Source organism: Stegodyphus dumicola, chromosome 12 (genome assembly GCF_044657685.1).
Source record: "Stegodyphus dumicola isolate Sdum_Otavi_A_Nest chromosome 12, ASM4465768v1".
Taxonomy (NCBI): Eukaryota; Metazoa; Arthropoda; class Arachnida; order Araneae; family Eresidae; genus Stegodyphus; species Stegodyphus dumicola.
Genome location: NC_140779.1, coordinates 108268523 through 108291039, shown reverse-complemented (window position 1 = coordinate 108291039; position 22517 = coordinate 108268523). Strand labels below are relative to the sequence as shown.

The 22517-nt window shown below is 34.1% G+C and overlaps 1 protein-coding gene across 9 annotated transcripts in view; it reads left to right on the top strand.

Annotated features, from left to right (window-relative positions):
* Positions 1–22517, top strand: part of Dhps (Deoxyhypusine synthase) — an 80072-nt gene that overhangs the window by 9602 nt on the left and 47953 nt on the right. For all 9 annotated transcript variants that reach the window (XR_015038254.1, XM_085806782.1, XM_085806780.1 and 6 more), the window contains 4 exons: positions 4919–5083; positions 16283–16386; positions 16501–16615; positions 21843–21929. Coding sequence is in view for 8 of the 9 variants with exons in the window: in XM_085806782.1 (XP_085662908.1) it covers positions 4919–5083; positions 16283–16386; positions 16501–16615; positions 21843–21929 (471 nt within the window). In the remaining variant the exon portion in view is untranslated. The remainder of the gene's footprint in view (positions 1–4918; positions 5084–16282; positions 16387–16500; positions 16616–21842; positions 21930–22517) is intronic.

The window sequence follows — 22517 nt, the reverse complement described above, 5'->3', positions numbered from 1 at the left end:
GTATATGTGACCATGGTTTGTCACATCATATATTATTTCACAAAAATCATAATGTGGAATATCGTAATGAAGACATATTTATGGATTTCCAGCAGCAGTTAAAGTTTTTACATTATTAAACATCCATTTCCCTGGGGTGCTCTCCTTCAAAGTTGGGGGGGGTGAAATTGAAAGTCGTACTGTCACCTAAAAGGTGCCCAAGGCTGTTGCCAACGATAGGTGCAATCTTGCCTCCTTGCCGCGATGAATTTTGTGAGCTTGCTGTGATATCAGACGAGCGAGATTAGTCGCAACAACACATTGATAGACAACTATAATTATGAAGATATTTTAACCAATGAGAGGTACCATTTACTTTGATAATTATTTGCTATATGAAATCTGTGTATAACTGACATGCTTGTATTTAGTTATTGCAATTAACTAATATGTTTCAATATAATATAAAAGAGTTTTGTAGGCTTTTTATTTAGTTCACACATGGTGTTTGTCATTATGGTCAAAAGTTTCTCATTAATTTTTAAAGTATTTTTTCACAAGCTTTCATGTTCAAATTTAGGATACAAAATGTTTGAAGATGGCAATACAATGTGGAGTAGTATTATTTTTTGAAAAGTTAATCTAGTTTTTTAATGTTGAAATGATTTTTTGCACATGTCTTTATTTAATGAATAAACTAAATATATCATAATCTTACTGTTTATACCAACAGATAAAGTAGAGAAAAAGGTTATTTAAATAAAATTTGCATTAAATTTTAAACATATTATCTGATTTATTTGGCTGAAAATTTCTCGTTCCTCTTAAACTGTATGATAAATTATTTTCTCCTTTTATTTCATTATTTTATGAGTTACAAAAGCTTATTTTAAAAAAATATTTTATTATTATTATAATTAAATATTTCTTCATAACTTATTAATCTAAGCATTTGTGTACTAACTGCTTTTATAATGCATTCAGATCATGCATGTGCATTTAAAGCTTCTAAAAAATATTTCATCATTGTAACTCTTTTTTTACCAAAATTTTCACTGAACATGTTTCAGTGTAAAAATTTTAATGTAAATCTCTAGCACATTTGTATCATTATACAGGCAAAAGTTGTTAATTCAGACATCCATAATCCAGAATGATCTATAATCCGGACCTCAAAGCTACAAACTTTCTGCGCACGCGTCAAATGCGCGTCAGACCTTTACGGCTGCGAATATGCGTTTAATGTATAACGGACGGCATAAGCTAAGCTAAAATTATCTAATTCAGTTAATGTTGCAGATTGCGTTGTTCCTTAATCTTTGAATTGGATCCGCCTGATTATTTTTTGCAGACAGTTAGAGCAATTTTATAAAAGTAAGCTTGAACTTTCGTTTATGTCAAATAGAATTTCTGATATATATTTACTAATATGTAAAGGATCTACAAAGCAGAAGTATGTTTCGAAATCCGAAATCTGTTTATCAATTTCACGCTGCTCTGCGGCGAGGAGAGGGGGGGGGCGCAATGAATTGGAAGTTCATCTGTCAGCACTATCCTTATCTTCAGGGCAGATGTTTTTATTTTATTTGGCTTATAATTCCTTACTAAATGTAGTATTTCATGTCGATGTACTCCGTCTTTGATATGATTTAAAGCAATTATAGGACTTGAACAGCGGAACTTTGTAACTAAACAAGAAATTATGTCTGTTTAATAGAATTAAAGAGAAAGTATTATTACATGAAAGGAAGCAACTTAAAGAACTTACATTGAAAGAAATGTTTAATAAAGTAAACAAATAAATATTAAGCCTTTTTTTTTTTTTTTTTTTTTTTTTTTTTGTAAATTTTGATACCCTTTAGATCATAATTGTTCTTTATTTCATAAATTATGGTTTCATATTTTTAATTTTGTAATTTCTGCATGCCACCTTACCATGTTTAAACTGATGATCTATAATCCGGAATCTCCGAAGTCCCGACGAGTCCGGATTAACGACTTTTGACTGTATTCAATGTTTCTTTTTTTCCTTTTTGTCTAATACAGTCAAAAGTTGTTAATCCGGACTCGTCAGGACTTTGCCGATTCCGGATTGTAGATCATCAGTTTAAATCTGGTAAGATGCCTTGCAGAAATTATAAAATTAAAAATTTGAAACCATAATTTATGAAATAAAGAACAATTATGATCTAAAGGGTATCAAAATTTACAAAAAAAAAAAAAGCTTAATATTTATTTGTTTACTTTATTAAACATTTCTTTCAATGTAAGTTGTTTGCTTCGTTTTCTGTGATACTACTTTCTCTTTAATTCTATAAACAGACATAATTTCTTGTTCAGTTACAGAGATCCGCTGTTCAAGTCCTATAATTGCTGTGTCGAGAATACCGACTAATTTGTCAATCAAAATTTTTTCGTTTTCGATAACTTCTGTGTCACTTTCTTCACTATCGGAAGCAAATTATAATGACGAGGAATTTAATTTAAATCATATCAAAGACGGAATACATCGAGATGAAATACTACATTTAGTAAGGAATTATAAGCCAAATAAAATGAAAACATCTGCCCTGAAGATAAGGATAGTGCTGACAGATCAACTTCCAATTTATTGCACGTCGCGGCGTTGAAAACATCTGCCCTGAAGATACGGATAGTGCTGACCGATCAACTTCCAATTGATTGCGTGCCACCCCCCATCCCCCACCGCAAAGCAGCGTGAAATTGATAAACAGATTTTGGAGGTTATTTTTTGCTGCAGCAATTCCACTTTTGTTTAATGGACGTCGAAACATATTTTCGCTTTGGTATATCCTTTACCTATTAGTAGATATATATCGGAAATTCAGTTTGACATAATCGAAAGTTCAAGCTTACTTTTATAAAATTGCTCTAACAGTCTGCAAAAAATAATAAGCTGGATCCAATTCGAAGATTAAGGAACAATACTATCTGCAACAGTAACTGAATTAGATAATTTTAGCTTAGCTTATACCGTCCGTTATACATTAAACGCACATGCGTAAACATATTTTGTACATGCGCACATGCATATTCGCAGCCGTAAAGGTCTTACGTGCATGCGTCAATGGGACGCATGCGCAGAAATTTTGTAGCTTTGAGGTCCGGATTATGGGTGTCCGAATTAACGACTTTTGACTGTACATAATTTTGCAAGCCCTAAATGTGTTACATCGTTAAAAATAAAATTTAAATAGTCATGCTTCTTAATATAAAGCAAAATGTATTAGCAAGGATTATTCTAAATTTCATTAAAATTTCAATTTGAAGCATTATTTAGTTTTTTGGGGGGGGAATTTTAAATTTAGCAGGCAAAAAAACTAATAGTACTATTCCATTTTGAGGACCGTAAAAAAATTGCAGCGAAAATGTATGCACAAAAGCGCCAAATCTAGGAAATGCGCTCATTTAAACAGTGCGCTAAATGTAGCGTACGCGCTGATTTCAGATTGCTTAAGTTTATATAGTTCTATATTTCTTAAGATGCCATTGAAATACTAGTTTAATTTTTAAATCCTTTTTTGATGTCCTATGGATTTCACAATTTGGGGATGCCCATGACGAAAAGTCTGCAATAGAATTTTGGTTAAAATGCAGAATCACCCACTACTTGACGTTTTTTTAAGAATTGCTCAAACTCGGTATGCATGTACACATCGATCTATTTTCACTTGAAAAAAATCCCAAAATTGCACAAAAATGGCACTGCGCACACCCTTGACTTTATCTATATACACATCGACCTATTTTCACTTTAAAAAAAAAAAGAAAATTGACAAAAATCCAATTGTTTTTACCCTTGTAAAAAGCGGCAATCAAATAAGTGGGCGATTCTGCTCTTTACCGAGAATTTTTTCAAAGAAAGGCATCATTCATTATAGAAAATTATGTTTGAGTAACCAACGAGATGAAATTATGCTTTAGCGATAACTCGGTAGCGAAATAGCGATGCAGGCATCCATTCAGTTATGTTTGGCAATTTTCATATAAATTATAATAATGATCTGAAATAGTTATTTACTCTTATGCTTTCATTCATTCAGCTTTAGCCTTTTTTATATAAATTATAATAATAAAAGAGTATTGTATAAAATTAGCCTTTCATCTAAATTAAAACATAAATCTTAGATAGTTATTTACTATTATGCTTCCTTTCTTGCATTAGGGTTGCTGCAATTATTTTTGGCAGCACTGCCATCAACAATAGTTTGGCGATTTTTTACGGCCCTCAAAATCGAATAGTACCAAACTAATTTCTTAAAAATAAAATTATATAGTGTGATAATTAGTGGGATCATATAGTTTGATTATTTGTCATCGCCTTCTTTTATTAAAAACTTGGGTACTTGTGGATTTTACTGCCGACCAAAGCACAAAAGAAAAATTGCCATAAAATTTAGGCAAAAAAGATGTAATTAGATTTTAGGTGGCCATAAATCGAAAATAACAGCATACAGTTGTCAGGAATGTGATTTTTCAAGCAGGAAGATTGTTGCCAACATAAGGGCTTTTTCTGTCAGTTTTTCAGAATGCATGTGGCTTCTGCAGTGGTAATGTAACTTCATTTCATATCTGGTTTTGCAAATTTTTGTGGAAGGTATAAAGAATGCAGTATCTTCATTTTCACTTGATGGTAAATTGATAATTGTCATAATTCGGAATCTGGGGGGAAAATGATTTTGCAGTCCTTATTACTTAGTTTTCATTAAGGTATGAACTAGTTATATTGTTTGGCTGTAAATAATAGCAAATTTGGTGACTAATTCCTAGTCACTGTAAGTACTAACACTTGTATTTCAACAACAGAATGCATTTAAGGGACAAAGACAAAAAAATCTGTTGCGTTTATTTTATTCAATAGGATTATATACTTTTCTCTTTTTTATAATTTTTTTTTTTTTTTTTTTTTTGTTTACAGCTGTTATGTCGAAATCAGCTGCTACGCAGTGAAGATCTTGATGATATGGAGTCAGATTCATTTATACAAAGAAAATCAAACTGCACAATATTCTTAGGTTATACTTCTAATATGGCTTCTTCAGGCATTAGAGATACTATTCGATTTTTGGTTCAGCATAAAATGGTAAATAAAATGTACTTTGTTCTTCTTTGTAGAGCTATATACTATATGCATTGGTACCCAAACTGTTATCAGACAATTTGTGTGTGTTATTTTAGAATTATCTTTCTCTTTATAAACTGAAATTCAAAATTTAATTTTAAAAAAATTAAATAAACTACCATATATACCCGCGTATAAGTTGACCCCCCACTTCGACATAAAAAATTCATAGAAAATAAGAAACCCGTATATAAGTCGACTCCCCCCCCCACACTTCCGAAATCGATCGAGAAACTTCGATTTTTTTTTTTTTTTTTTTTTTTTTTTTTTTTTTTTTTTTTTTTTAAGTACTACATTTATTCAAAATCATCTGAGAAAAAAAAAGTAAATATACGATCAAAAATACCTTGGTAAATAAACAAAATCAAAATCCTTCAACATCCAATTCATGGTCAGATTTGCCAAACATTTCATAGAACTCTTCTGTCGTCATTAGTTCGTCATCATACATATTTTCAGTCTCGAACTCTGTATTGTTACAATCACTACTAGAGCCTTCGTCGTCATTTTCACTTTCAAAAACAGCATCATATTTCACGCCGTCTAGTTCGTTGCTAATACAATATTTTTTAAATGATTTTATAATCATTTCAGAGGGTATTTCGTTCCAAGCATCTTTAACCCTCTGAGCAAAATGTAATATCGGGCTTTTTAATGTTGCCTCCCTTTGTAAATGTTGGTCAACTGGAACTAATCCATTCTGCTCAATATTTTCAAACATTTACTTTGAAGGGCTTATTGAGGCAGACATCTAGGGGTTGAATGACGGATGTCAATCCTCGCGGAATTACGGCCACAGTCGTTTTTAGGTGTTTTGTCACTTCTTCAGAAAATTTTTTAACTTCCGATTCTTTTAATTTTTTATGTATAAGTATAAGTCGACCCACCACTTTGAAGTCTTTTTTGTCCAAAATATCTCGACTTATACGCGGGTATATCCGGTAAGTTCTTGGCAATAAGTTAACTTTATTAGTTGCTATGAGATAAATATTCTAGATAAGTAAAGATAATTTTTGCTTTTTAACACATTTGTTACTGATGGTCGCATGCTGGTTCATTATGTGGTGATATTATCCAGTGACTAATTGCATACCATTGCATGATATATGTTTTCCACCAGCCAGTCATGCACCAGTGTGTGGTGAGATATCTGGGTTTGTATGGTCCTTAAGAGTTTTTAAAAAGTCTTTAGGTTTTTTGGAATCAATTTTTGGTCTTTAAAGTATTCAGTTTCAACCGAATTCAGCAAGTCCTTAATTTTAATCATCTAAATTCTAAAATTTTGCTATTTCTAGATTTTGCTTCACACCGGTTCTGTAATCAGGCCTTACCGTATATACTTTCATATTTATTCTGAATGTTCATATTACTAAAGAAATAAAAGTAGCACCTTTTCCTATGTATTCAAAATGCGTTAATTTTTTAGAATAACAGAAATCTTTAATTAAATCCAAAAGTTCTGTAATGAAGACAAAACATATTGAAGAAAGAAACCGAATACATAAAGAGAAAGAAAATTACTCTTCAAAGATATGTACAGCTATTATTATGTAAATTAAGCAATTGTGTATAATTTCAGCCTTTGCTATAATTTTCCCTTTCTGTTTCCTCACCAGAATGAAAATCACATAGATAATTTTTTAACTAACGTTTTGGGGTTGTAAGACAGAATTTTTTTCTGGCCTCCGCTTGCACACTCCATTAGTTCCGACCAGTTCTGATAATTTGTAATTATTCGTCTTTGTGTTATCACTGCCAATATTTGAATTTGTTATGTGATAACTACAATACAATGAATTACGAGTTTTTTTTACGACATGTTAGTGAGCCAGTTTGAATCAAAATTAAATTTTAGTTTGAATTTGACTGTTCCTGTTTAATTTCATCACCACAAGCTATAGTTGATTTTGCTAGCATAAGAACATACCTAAGATCTTTTTAAATAAGAGAATTATTTAAACTTTTCTCTGACTTTGTAGTTAGTTTCAGACATGGCAATAATTTGCTTCATGCCTGTGAGGGGTTTTGGACTATTTAACTTTTATCAGATCAAGTAAAACTTCATAGTACATAGTTAAGAGATTGATAAGTTAGGAGATAAAACACGAAGAAACTAGTTGGAATATTGGTTTGCATATTGAAACAAATTTCTGGTTTTTAGAAAAGATGTTTAAGAGAAGGAAATTGATATAAATTAGCCAGAATGTCTGGAAATTCTTCAAATAAAAAAGATGCATAAATATTTTGTTGAGCATTGTTGCTACAAAACATAAATGTTTTAATGTGTAGTTATCTTAATATCGTTTAAGAATCAGTGTCATAAATTGCACGTATTTTAAACTGTGACATATTAAATTGTGATTTTAATAGTGCTTTTTCAACAAATATCAACCTGCTTTCAACAAACAAAGCAGGTCTCTCTCTAGACAAGCAGCAGCAGTGGTAATAGCCAATATTCATACTAATTTTTCATACTAATATTTATACGAATCATACTAATTTTTGATTTTACTCCTAATTTTAACCTATGCCATTTGACATAAAATCTACCATCCAATCTACCAAAATCCATTTGGGGATCGCAGAGGCCATGAAACTGCAGAGTTATGGGAGATGACTCTTTTCGAACGTGCTGTTGCAGCACTTGTTGAACACGTGACGAAGTGTGAAAGAGCATCATCTTGCATCCATACAATGTCATTAATGGCATTTTACTGTTTCACTTCTGGAATTTCATAATTCTACAACATTGCTATATGCAGAGCATTTGTGTTGGACCCTCAGGGGGCTCACTTTTGTGAGTATGGGTGTGGCAATCCCGAGGTACCCTAGCCCTTCAGGGGATCATCTTCTTGGTGAGACGGGTGTCACGATCCTGGAGCCCCAGTGATCTATCCTCTTTTCCGTCTCCTCTCCTCTTTGCTGGAACTTTTCCCTTCCCTTCTCCCTTGTGGTTTCTCTCTACGGAGTTTGGGGCTCGTCACGAGAGGCTGGAACAGACCTTGTTTCTAGTTTTCGAGTGGCGAGAAAACTGCCCACGTGTTTGCCGTGCGTGGAGACCCGTGTCGCTGGAAAGGAGGGTCCTGGTAGTTGAGGGGCGAGGTACTGTCCCCAACACACTGCTTTGGCCTCTGCTTCAACTAAATGGGAGGCACCTTAGTCGTCCTCACGGGTGTCAATCGGCTGGTCACTAGTCCTTGTGTCAGTGGCTTGGGGTCAAGCTCTCGGGAGTACCTGCTTTCGGGAAAGCCGACTGTGGGGCTTCATTTTGCGTATAGGTCCGGCTAGCTTTAACACAGGAATCTGTGTTCCCTTGTTGGGCTCCGTGGTGGGCGGGGCCGTCGGAACCGAATCATTTTTTCTTTCACTATGGCTTCTTCACATATATACCTAATTAAAGATTTCGAGGTCACTCCTGTCACTCAAGTCACTCCAGTCAATCAAGTCACTCCAGTCATTCAATCTAGTTCTGAAACGTCTACAGCTAAACCAGTCACTCAACCTAGTTCTGAAACGTCTACTGCTAAACCAGTCACTCAACCTAGTTCTGAAACATCTACTGCTAAACCAGTCATTCAACCTATTTCTGAAACGTCTACTGCTAAACCACTCACTCAACCTAGTTCTGAAAAGTCTACTGCAAAAAAATTACGTACAGATACAAATGAAAAAAATCATAACAATAGTCCCCGTTTCCTAGTTATCTCTAGTCCTTCTGGCAAAATGCATAAGATGTCTCCTTTCGTAATAAACAAATACATCCAGTCCTGTATTGGTGAGCCGAGAAATATAAAGCGTCTCCATTCCGGAGACTTGCTTATTGATACAACCTCAGTCACCCAGTCTGCTTCTTTACTTCAGATAACTAAACTTGGGCAAGCGAATGTCATTGTAACACCACATAAGTCACTCAACTGTTGTCGTGGGGTAATCTCAGAATTCGACCTTCTGTATGTTTCTGAAGAAGAGATCGCTTCTGAGCTATCCGACCAAAATGTCTGCGGTGCAAGGCGGATCAAGATGCGTAAAGAAGGTAAGTTGATAGACAGGAAACACGCCTGATCTGCCTAAGAATATTAAGGCCGGATATCTAAATATTCCTGTAAGACCTTATATTCCAAACCCTATGCGATGTTTCCAATGCCAGCTTTTCGGCCATTCTAAGACGTCTTGTTGTGGCAGCCTCACATGCATCCGATGCTCACAGATTGGCCACAATTCCGATAATTGTACCGCTGCACCTTTGTGTATAAATTGCAAGGGTGACCACCCAGCATTTTCTCGCTTGTGCCCAAAGTGGAAATCGGAAAAAGAAATCCAGACTACAAAAGTTACAAGGAACATCTCTTACGCCGAAGCCAGAAGACTAGCTCAGAGCACACAGCTTCGACCAAATACATCATACGCCAGTGCTGTTAAATCATCTCGTACAGTTGCCACCCAAACATCAATAGGCACACAGACCCTACCAAATAAAACCCAACCGTCTACATCCAATAAGAAAAAAGAAAATGCAACACATATAGTACAAAAAAAAGAAACAGTTATTCAAAGTAAGCCCAAAATTGCCACACAAAAAACATCAAATAAAAATAGAAGTCGCAGCAATAGCTCTCTTGATGAGATTATTTCTGAATCTGCGGATTCAGACTTAATGGAAGTGGAAGAGGGTCTGGAAGTTCCCAGGCATCTACTTCCACGAAAAACAAAAGAACAGCACAGGAAAAACAAAAACCATTCATAATGGCCACCCTCATGTCATGGAACTGTCGCGGTTTCCACCGAAATTTGCTCGACATCAAAGCCATAATTAATGCTTATCATCCTGTATGCTTCGCAATACAGGAAACAAATCTAAAACCAGAACAACAGGCAAAACTTCAGAGGTTTTCTTTCGTCAGGAAAGATAACATTGCAGGTGAGCGTGCCAGTGGAGGTGTAGGTCTCCTCACCTCACTGGATTATCCCTCAAATGTGCTTTCTTTGACAACATCCCTCCAAGTTGTCGCTATTCAAACAAATTTTGATATTGTTGTTACAGTCGTTTCTCTGTATTTGCCTCCAAATGAGCATATTGATCAGCAAGATTTAAATGGTCATTTAGAGCAGCTGCCTGAGCCTTTCATCGTAATAGGAGATTTTAACGGCCATAGTCCACTCTGGGGTAGTAAAGATACAAATTGCCGAGGAAGACAAATTGAGCAGATGATCGAAGATCATAGCCTTTGTCTCCTAAATAATAGGCAGGATACGTACTTCCATGAGCCTTCAAGGACATTCCACGCTCTCGACCTTGCCATCTGTTCACCATCTCTGTTGCCATTTTGCACTTTTAGTGTCGGAAATGACCTGTACAACAGCGATCATTATCCCATTTTTGTATCTCTTGCACGAAGAGGAGCAAACCCCATGTCGAGACTCCCTCGGTTTATACTGGACAGGGCAGACTGGGAACTCTTCTCTTCCTCCACAGAGCTCACAGAGGAAATGGTAGAAGATGTGCATATCGATGACGCTGTGGAAGCTGTTACTAATACTATTATTCAGGCAGCTATGCTTTCCATTCCTAGAACATCAGGAAAAATACTAAAATATTCGAAACCGTGGTGGAATCGCGACTGTCATGAAGCACTGAAAAAACAGAAAAAAGCATGGGGTATTTTTCGTAGATATCCTACTCTGCGAAACCTCATAGCTTTTAAAAGAGCCAAAGCAAATGCACGAAAAGTAAGAAGGCAGAGCCAGAGGGATTCCTGGATTTCATATGTGTCGTCAATAACATCCTCCACGCCTAGTAAGCGGGTTTGGGAAAGAGTTCGAAAAGCATGTGGCATGTATAAAGACCACTCACTTTCCTTTTTGGAAAAAGATGGCCGAGTGATTAGCTCCATAGAAGAAATTGCGAATACTATTGGTGAGACATTTGCTGCCGTTTCTTCCAGCAGAAACTATACACCTGCATTTCTCTCTATGAAACAGCACTCTGAAATAAATCCCATTGCATTGAACTCTTCCAAATCTGAGCCTTACAATAGAGCATTTACTATGGTGGAATTAAAGAGAGCTTTATTGCAGACACATAGGTCTTCTCTGGGTCTTGATGGCGTGAATTACCAAATGCTAAAGCATCTGTCCTATAAGTCACTGAATGCCCTTCTCACTCTTTACAATAGGGTGTGGAAGGAGCATACCTTTCCCAGTGCATGGAGGAGAGCTGTTGTCATTCCTATTGCTAAGCCAGGGAAAGATCCAAGGAATCCCTCCAACTATCGGCCAATTGCCCTTACGAGTTGCCTCTGCAAACTGTTTGAAAAGATGGTAAACAGCCGCCTAGTCTACTTCTTGGAAAAAAATAATATTATATCACCTTATCAAAGCGGTTTTCGAAAAGGGAGAACAACCGTAGATAACATGCTCCTCTTAGAGACATCCATTCGAAAAGCTTTTGTAAGAAAAAATCACCTTGTCTCAATTTTCTTCGATATAGAGAAAGCTTATGATAAGGCACGGAGATACGGTATACTTCGCGATCTTCACGAGAGTGGCTTGCGTGGCAACCTACCAATTTTCATTCAGAATTTCCTGAACGCTAGAACTTTTCAAGTAAGAATTGGCTCTGTTTTGTCAGATGTTTTTGAACAGGAAGAGGGTGTGCCTCAAGGCTGTGTGCTTAGTGTAACCCTGTTTAGTTTAAAAATAAACTCAGTACTAAAAGAACTTCCTTCCACCATCTTGGGATCTCTATATGTTGATGATCTGCAGATTAGCTGTCGAGGGGCAGACATGAGATACGTAGAGAGGCAGTTGCAGATAGCTCTGAATAAGATCCAAGAATGGTCAAACAAACAGGGATTTACATTTTCCAAACAAAAAACTGTGTGCGTGCACTTTTGAAGGAAGCGAGGTCTCCATCCTGACCCTGAGTTATATCTCAATGGTTCAATTATTCCAGTTGCACCCAAAGTAAAATTTTTAGGAGTGACGTTCGACCAGAAATTGACTTTCCTTCCTCATGTTTTAAACCTGAGAAAGAAGTGTCTAAAAACACTAAATATTTTAAAAGTGTTGGCGAACACCTCCTGGGGTGCAGAGCATTGCTCCATGCTTCGCATTTACAGAGCCCTTGTTCGCTCTAGACTGGACTATGGCTCAGTTGTTTACGGATCCGCTCGGTCATCAGTTTTGTTAAAACTCGATCCTGTTCACCATCAAGGTTTGCGGATTTGTTCAGGAGCTTTCAGGACTTCTCCTGTACAGAGCCTATATGTTGACTCTAACGAACCATCACTTTATCTGAGGCGTGAGCAATTGTCCCTTTCGCAATATTTTAATATTCTATCCCAACCTGAACATCCCAATAAGCTGTGCTTCCTTGATAATGAGTGTAACACATTATTTGAAACACATCCATCCTGTGTTCCTACCTTTCCTTTAAGAGTTCGCCCTATCATTGAGGAACTTTCCCTCTCTGATATGCGCCCCCAAGCAGTACAGATTTTTGAATTCCCACCTTGGGAAAATGCACGGATTCAGCTTCTTGATGTTTTCAAGCATCACGTCAAGGCAAGCACCAATGACATCATTTATAGACAACTCTTCGCTGAGCGCAGGCACAAATATAGCAGTTATCTTCCAGTTTATACAGATGGTTCCAAGTCAAAAGATCATGTCGGGATGGCATTTGTAATTGAAGACCACATGGAGGGCAGACGCTTGCACCATGCCTCCTCTGTCTTAACATCTGAATTAACTGCAATATATTATTGTCTTTTGTACATCTCTAGGCTCTGCCACAAAAAGTTTATAGTTTATACAGACTCCTATAGTGCACTGAAATCTTTAGAAGCTTTTTCTAACACTAAAAACCCAGTCATAGTGGATGTTCTCAAGATACATATAAACCTAACGAGTCGTGGATATGAAATCCTGTACTGCTGGGTTCCCGGTCATGTGGGAATTAAAGGGAATGAGCTGGCAGATATCACAGCCAAATCTGCTGTTGAACTGTCCAGTCGCCTCATCCCTTTTGGAGACATCTGTTGTGTTGTGAAAGAGAAGATACGAAAAAAATGGCAGCAATTTTGGGATGTTCAGCGTCAAAACAAGTTAAGACATGTAAAGCCTAGAATTGAGCATTGGGGTTTTGCTGGAAATCGTAAAGTTCTTTTGACTCGCCTCAGAATTGGTCACACAAGAGTGACACATGGCTACCTTTTAAAAGCAGAGAATGAGCCTGTTTGTTCAAATTGTAATGTTTGTCTATCTGTCCGTCATATTTTAATTGAGTGTCCCTGTTTTAACAGTCTTCGTCAGAAATATTTTAATAGCTGTGACTTGCCTCTCAACCGTTTAATCGGAAGAGAGGTCAATTGTGGTTTGTTTTATTATTTGAAAGAGACTGGCTTTTATTACCAAATGTAATTTGTTTTGAAGACTGTGTCTTGAATTTTAATATGTGCTTTTAATTTGTTTTTATATGACTTCATCCTCTGGATTTGGTACATTTGTCTACTTGTTTTTATTTATTGAATTTTAATATCATCAATTGTAATCATCTCATCTTGTGTTTCGCGCGTCATAATCATCTCTGGTTTTTGCGCCATAATCACTCACTCACTCACTCATTTGTGTTGGAGCACATTTTCATACCTATCGAAGTGACCTCTTCGAAGAAGTACGGGCTGAGAGCGAATGCGCATGTGATGCCACACTGCACAGTCATTTTAGCTTTGCGTAAAAGCTCTAGTGCCACATCATCAAGATTTTCGTCCGTCTAGTGACTGTGGTTTTGGGTACATCCAGATAGCGGGCAACACTTCTTGCAGTATGCAGTGGACCTGCAGTAATCATATTAGGCACATTTGCAACATATACAGGAACACATCATTGTCCCATGTTTAGTCCATAATTACATCCAGTTCTCCAAATTTTTCTGCCAAGTCACATACAGTGTTTATGGAACATGTGCTTCGTCTTAGTTTATAATTTCATCGATAGTGTTATGGAGAACACAGAAAATATATAAATAAAATATATTCAAAACAGTTCATTCAGTTGCGGGCTGCCTCTACCCGAGGCTGGGTGCATTTTGAATAAAGACAAAAAAATCTTAATAAGCCATTCTTTATTTTCATCAAAACAGTCTTACGCTTCCGAGATCAACTTTCATTCTGTCTACAAGCAAAACATTCGAAGCACTCAGCACGTAGGCTGACGTCACGAACAGCAGTGCCTCGCGCCAGTTATTACTTCAGTTCGTTTCACAAAAATAGATTTCCACTGATTTGGCAGCATTTTCCCTCTTCAGATAAAACAGCTTTATCGATTCACCTTGCTATTTCCCTGTAAGTGTCATATTGTTAGCACATTCCAACAGCTGATCGAAGAAACAATCTTCCCACTCTGCTTATTAAAAGTTTTCCATAAGTAATGCTTTGCACATGGTGCACATTGATGCTTCTACTCTCCCTGTGAATTATACTGAGTGCATCAATGCTCATCTCTGTGTTGTCATTGGTCCGTTACATTGTTGTTATATGCAAATGTTTTATGCTGGCAGTTTTCATCATGTGTGTATCATTTCAAGGCCATTTTTAATTTCTCAATGTTCTGATCAATTTATGCAGAAAAATGTAGGTGTTTCCTTTCAAATATTTTGAAATGTTTTCACTGTAACACTAACCATGAGAGCTCTTGTTTTAAATTATGACAATCTTGAGCAGATAAGCCACTAGGAAGTCATATATCAGGAAAGTTTTGGGTATTGTTCTGTTATTGGAACCAGGTTCAGAAATGTAGGAATGTATGCACGTGTGTTTGCATATAAGTGCACATATATGTATATATGCACACACATACACATACATTCTTACTTGCATTTATAAATTGCATACGTGAATACATCCATACTTGTATACGTACATACATTTCTCAAAACAGATCAGTACCAAGTTTTTTTATGACCACACTGTATATATAAGCCTTCTGCAAATATATGACAGCAGTAAACATTGAAATTTTTTATTTTTTTATTTTATTATTATTATTATTATTATTTTTTAATTCTGAAATGTTTCATAGTGTCAAGGCTGTGCGAGACAAGGCCTTTGTAGTGAAATTTTTTTTACTGGCATATTATTTACTTCTATTTTGGCAATTTTCTATTGACGTATTCAACTTTTATTTCATGGAACATTATCAGACTTTTTGCAGTATTCTATAAAATTAGGGTTTTTTTTAATTTTAATATATAACATTGTAATTTAATTTTTTATTTTAAAGTTTGACAATCATATTTCAATAAAATCATTTTAGAAATGTATGAACATTTTTAAATACTTAGATTGTACTGTGAAGATATTTGATTTGTTATTTTTCTATGAATCTGTTTTTTAAAATCAAATTATTACAATATCCTTTAATGAATTAGTACTTTATTCTCTTTTTAAATGAAAGCAGAATTATGTGTGTTCAATTGCCTCATTTATGTATATGACTAAACATATAGAAATTTATAGAACAAAAGTGCATTACATAAACTGCATATAATAAGAGGCACACGTCCCAATTAATTTTTGGGAAAAGGGATAATGTCATAGGTATTTATTTTCAAATAATCAAGATTTTTTTCCTTAATTATAGCACTTTCAAATTGTATCTAATTGAGTTAGTTGAGTGGGTCCTCACCCCCAAGTCCAAAAAAGAAAGGAAGGGAAAAAATTACTTATGGTCTCTTGTGTTTTAAAAAAAAATGCTCAGAATTTGTTTTCAATTTTACTATACTTTAAAATGTGGTAACACATGTATAATATTATATGTATTCAACTTTCTACAAAAGTGAGTTGAGAGAAGGGATTTTTAATTTCTTCAGTATTCAGTTGTTTATGTGTTCAGTTGTTAATATGTATATTATAAAAAGTTTATTATTTTCATGTACACATTCAAATTAGTTTTTAGATAAACTGTATAAAATGCCTGTGATAAATATTCATATTTATTAACTACTTATTAAGTAGCAATACTTTATTTTTACGTTTTAAAATTGCATGCAAAATTAAGCATTTTGATGGGTAATTTAAAAAAATATTTTAATTTATGTATTTATCTTGTAACATTAATTTTCTTTTAAGGTATTAACAATGTAATATATATTTCATTTAGGTAGACTGCCTTGTGACTTCTGCAGGTGGTGTTGAAGAAGATATCATAAAATGTCTTGCACCAACTCTTCTAGGAGATTTTGCTCTTGATGGTGCTGAACTTCGGTAATTTAAATTTAAAGAAAAATGTTTATTGCATTTAGTAACAACTGCAATATTTATATTGAACCATTACTTAGCATTTTATAATTAGCAGTAAATAAATTGTATTCTTAATAGGGATAAAGGTTTAAATCGTATTGGAAATTTATTAGTTCCCAATGATAACTATTGTCATTTTGAAGACTGGGTTATGCCTGTATTAGATGAATTATTAGAAGATCAGACATCAAAGGTAATGTAAAATGGAACAAAAGTGATGTTTATTTTTTTATTTGACATATTATCATTTAAATACATAATAGAAATGATTGTGGTTTTTCAATGGGATCATAAATTTGTTTTAAAAGCACTTTTAATATCTTTGCTAATAATAAGCAATTTATCGATAGTAAATATTGAAAAAATGTAACAATTTATTATTTAGGTATTTAGGTTTATGTAACAATAATAAAAAAAGGTACTTTCTTATTATCTGCACTCACACCAAAACATTTTGAACTTTATATTGACTTTGAAGAGCATCTGTGAACTTGTTGGCGACTTTAGAGAGAAATGTTTGTTTGTGTATCCTTATATCTGTTTCAGCAATGTGTCTAATATTGCCATTCCCCTCCACACTATATTCACCATGTATACAGTGGTCTATTTTCACTGTTAAAAATAAATCAGAATTGTGCAACCTCAGTGCTAAGATCTGAAAATATTTAAAAAAAGGGGGGTCTGAAAGCTTTCAGATTTTAACAGTCGCCCAGGAGGGTTGGTTAAGATTTTTACTCTCTCGCTGAATTCGCAGTCTACCGATGCACTAACTCCTTCTCCCCCCCCTTCAGTCTTTTCTCAGTTTACAAAAATAATTATAAAAATAGAAATATATATGTTGTGCTTGTAGAGTACACTTTCTGTCTTGTGTTTTTGTTAGTTAGAAGTTGGAATTTGTGTAGTATAGTTTAAAGCATACTTTCAGCGGAATCTTAATTCACAGTCTGGACACCAATGAATAGTTTCCTTTCATTTCCCATGCTTTGCACTATGCAAAGTCTTTGAGGCTTAGATTTTTTTTCCCCCTATAGGAGGTATCTTTTTCAATTAAAAGCCTTTCCTAAAGACATTGTGGAGGCGAATTTATGAATGGCTTATCACTACTTGTAGGCCTTAGACTGGTTTGGTTTATTTAATTTTAACAAAGCACTCAAGGCTATCTGCCTAAGGGAAGGGATGCCTCTGTGGAAGACTTTCTAAGGGAAATTGACTCGCAGCCATGTTACACGGGGGGGGGAAACCATGAAAATACCCATACAGCCATCCCGTTCGCCAGGATTTAAGCCCCAAACCGAACTACCAGCGTTTAGTGACTTTACCGCTCGGCTGCTTGTGAGCTCTGCATGCCTTAGGTCCATGGGTTACTTAATGTCCAACCTATATTCCAAGTGATTTGTTTTCGTCTTGTTATTATAGATAATATATGCATTATGAACTGACATATTCAGCACTGTCTTGAAAAACTTGATAATCCCATTTTGTACCTCATTTCCTTTCAAAAAGATAAGGATGTAGCTTTTAATCCATCACATCCAGTAGCATGATTATGTTACATGACACATTTTGTTTTAGTTATAGCTACACCCCTCTTTTCTTTTGTAACAAACAAAGCATCATGAAACATAGAAATAAAGGTAATGATTTTCTTGCTTTCTACTTTAGTACCAGCACACTATTGGATTCAGTGACAACTACCTCCCCTTTTTTTTTCAGCCTTTTTGAATTTACTATGTCTGGTACCCTCTTCCTATTCACTCTCAAAATATTTGCAACATTCAGCCCATTTCACTGGTGGAAACAGTAATAATTATCCATTTAATAGTGTATAGTTTTCTGTACTTATGTATTGACACAGCCACCTTAGCAGAAGTTGCTGAATCGCAGAATGTGCCAAAGTCTAGCAATCATGTGCATAGCCATTGCTCTGGAAAATATTCGCATAGCAGTCCTTCAGTCAAGCAGTGCTGCCATTTTTGTATGAATTTTTGTTGTATTCTATATTCCAATGGTTTTTACAAACAAACCATGATATTTTTTTGCCTTAAACAAAGTTTTAAAATATAAACTTATGAATTTTGCCAGCAATGGAAGAGACTACAGTACAAATTATGCAAGAATTATGGTAAAATTTATACAAGAATACAGAATTTTGGTGAAATTTTTCTAACGTCAACAATGAGGAAATGCATTTCCTGGATAGCGACTGTTACTGAGGATTGCACAAAGCCGAATCTCCGCAATTCTGTGATGTTGCTTTTAAATGAAAACAGATTGCTGTGTACTGTGGGAGAAGAAAGCACAAAAAAATAACAGAAAACTTTGAAGAACATAAGTGGTGGTTTAATTTTTTTTTTTTTTTTTAAGTGTATCATGTAATTCTTTTTTAATAATTAAAATTTCTATTGGGAATCTTTCTTAAAAAAGGCATGAAAATTTCAACCAACTTGCACCTGATAATTAAATTTTACCTTTTTTATCTATAAAAAATCGTTTATATGGTTGTGTATTACATAAGTAAGAGTTTTCCCAAAAATGGGGTTCCATCAGTTTCACAACTATTTTCGAACTTATCAACTCATCTCGTGACATCAGTATTTATAGTAATATCTGTAATCCTTGTCCTTATAATGAAATCCCATAAATAACCAGATGATGATTGTCATAGTTCAAAAGTTTTGATACCAAATTTTGCTGCCTTCCTTGGAATATACTGTGTAAAACCTAACCTACCCCTTCATAAAATAAGTGCTTCATCTGGTGCTTTATTTTCCGAAGCAAAGAGCAGACTTTTGGAATGTTTGTTCTCTTAGGATTTCAGCAATGTTATGAATTTTGAAAGTTTTTTAAGCCCTGGAAATGAATCTTGTTTTGTGTTATCAATAAATGAAAAACTTGCATACAAGTTCAAACCTGTCCCTTGATATTGTTTTAGGAAATACTGATATCTCAAGAAATGCATCTTTGCTCAAAAAATGCTTTATAATTGCCTTTTGAACTGTACCCATAAGCATAAATATTCTGAGAATGACATATATTTCTTCCACGGTAACTGGTGGCCATTTGCGTATTTGTGAATGCTCTTTCAATGTGCATTGTTTACTAATGTAAGTGTCTGCGTATAAATTAGTTTATCTGACAACAGGTTCTATAACTTCTTTGTCAAAATATTTAATGTTTTAACGAAATTTCTACCATTACTGGCAAATTTTACTAGGGCATATTCTTAACAAAGGCAAAAAATATCATAGTTTGCTTACAAAAGTCATTGGAACTTGGAATACGACAAAAAGAATGCATACGAAAATGGCAATGCTGCTTGACTGAAGGATTGTTATAAAAATAGTTGCCTGAAGAGTGGTTATACAGAGGATTGTCAGAGTTTGGCTCAATCTGAAAATTTGGCAACTTCTCTTAAGGTGGTTACAGTAACACACAAGTACCACTTTTGGTAAATATGATTTCATTTAGATTAGATATGTGTTTTGTAAAAATCAAATTACTTAACTTATCATACTGCTTGAAGATTATTTGCTTGTATAGGTATTAAAGTACTACCAGGGTTCGTAGCGGTCCTTACAAGTGCTTATAAGTCCTTATATTTGAAAATGAAATATAAAGGCCCTTATAGGTGCTTATTTTTTTGTTTTTAGTACTTGTTTTTGCTTTTAGTGCTTTTTTTTTTTTTTTTTTTAAATGAACGCACATTTTTTGCCCGTACCAAAGCCGAAACTAAATAAACAACTTTTCTTCCTTATATGCAACGTCAGATGGTGAATGGTGAATCATACTCCCGGAAATCGCTTTTTCCCCCTTTCTCTGCATTACCGTAACCTATGGTGCACGCGAGAATTCCTCCCACCCAAATACTAATTTCTATCTAGATTTTATTAATTTGCATTCTCGGTCCGTGTGGTCTGTTCACATTCGTGTTTATTATGATCATTATGCTTATATTATGAGTATATGCATGAATATTTAGAGTAATATAGTTGCAGTAACTTCTGAAGTATAGATAAACTTCCAAAAATAGGTGTGTTTTTGCACAGATTAGCTTTATAGGGAATGATATTGGAATGGCTTAAATAAAAGGTAAGTAATCAAAATAGTTAATTTTTTTTTTTTTTTTTTTTTTTTTTTTTGTCTGTTCGATCTAGATTGATTAGGACTAAAAGTTTTTGCGGTGTACTCAACCTAAGCGAAGATTGATTCTATTCTGGAAATTTTACGCAGTCTGTTGAAAATTAGAATCAGAAACACCCCCAGATTAGTAAGTCTCTTTCTTTTCCTTTATTTAGTTCTTTATCCTCCGAATACCAGCAGCTGTTCATTCCGATTACGTAATATCACATGTGGAAGAATTATGCCGCACGTAATGTGCAATAACGTCTGCACTTAAAAGAGTTTTACTGTGTTTTCTAAGCAGTTCCGTTGTTTTATTTTTATATGATGCACATATCAAAATGTCAAAATCATCTATTTAGCCGAGAAATCTAAAGAATGGCTACAATCTCCCCCACTCCTCTTTTTCCAGTTACTATCCGGAATATTCAGCAATTTCCGAGTATGCGGGTTAGTTAAGCTTTTACTGTTAAAGGAGACTGCATGAAGCAATTTCCTGTCTTCTGATTTCAGAAATGTGCCTCTTTTTTATTTAAATTACTTTGCTTGGAATAAATGTTAAGGGAAAACTGGTATGCAATAAAAATTTAGAAAATGTTCAGAATTTTGATTTAAGTTAAATTATTTAAATATTAATATGAGTGGAAAAATAAATTGTATTTATTATTAGGTGCCAAGTTCTGCATAGTTTTTTCCCCCCTCTCATTGTAAACTAATTCTGTAAATTGAACTGTTATTTAAAGGTTAAAAAAAAAAAAAAAAAAAAGTTGTTTTCCATGGTTGAGGTAGTGCTCATTTTCTTAATAAATATTGCATTGCTCATATTTTAAAATACAAGTCTAATTTTTTTTTTAAAGTTATGCAGTTGTGTACAATGTAATTAGACAGGTGCTTATTTTTTCCGTAAAATGTGCTTGAAAAGTGCTTATTTTTTTAACTAAAATGTGGCTACGAACCCTGACTACATTACAATGAAAAGTATACAAAAGAAATTTTTAAGTATTGTTAATTTTCATTATTTAGAAAATTTGTCTCACAATAAATTCAAACCTCATAGCATATATCAGTATATACCATGTTATATTTAGCTCAATATAAACTTAATCCAAGCCCTTGAAAAATCATAAATCTATACAGCTTTATTTCCACGAAATGAGAAGTTTTCAAGCTTTATTACAATGCTTAAATAATATTTATATAATTCTGCTTTTCATATTTAGATTTTATTTGTTTGATACAATCATGATATCATGACTTCCTAAAATGTGACTTTAAAAAAAAATCTTTATATTCCTTTCTAGAAATGTGTTTGGTCACCATCAAAAATCATAACTAGATTGGGGGAGAAAATATCTAATCCAGACTCAATTTGTTACTGGGCAGCAAAAGTAAGTAAATTTTATTAATTTAGTTTTAATTTTAATCATTAAGAACAATAAAATAAGAATGGGTGCCTATAAATATAGAAATAAAAAAAAGTCATCTCTTTTAAGCAGAAACAGTTTAACTGAGTGTGTAAAAGGCAACAAAAAAGAATAAAGACTAGATTGTTTAGTGATTTAATCATAAAAAATAATTCAGTTTCTGTAATACTTTTGAAAACAGATTCAGGGAAATTGTCATTAAGTGCTTGAAATGTGAACATTTAGAGCAGAGATTTCTAAACTTTTAAAAGGATGGTTTTCTTCATCAACCCACTTATATTTTTCTGTATAATAAACAGCATACATAAATCATAATACAAATTGCAATCATAACATAACTGCACATAAAAAGCTTAAAGATTACAATTAGTTTAAATGTGAGCAAAAACTTTGAGAGGAAAAAAAAAAAAAAGGTTTATTAGATTTATGTTGTATTATTTATTATTTTTTATTCTACAAATAAAAGCAGGTTTTCAAAAATAAAATTAGAGATTCTAGTTGCACAAAAGTTTGATTTTGATTGTTGTGATGGTTGTGCTTGATATATTGATG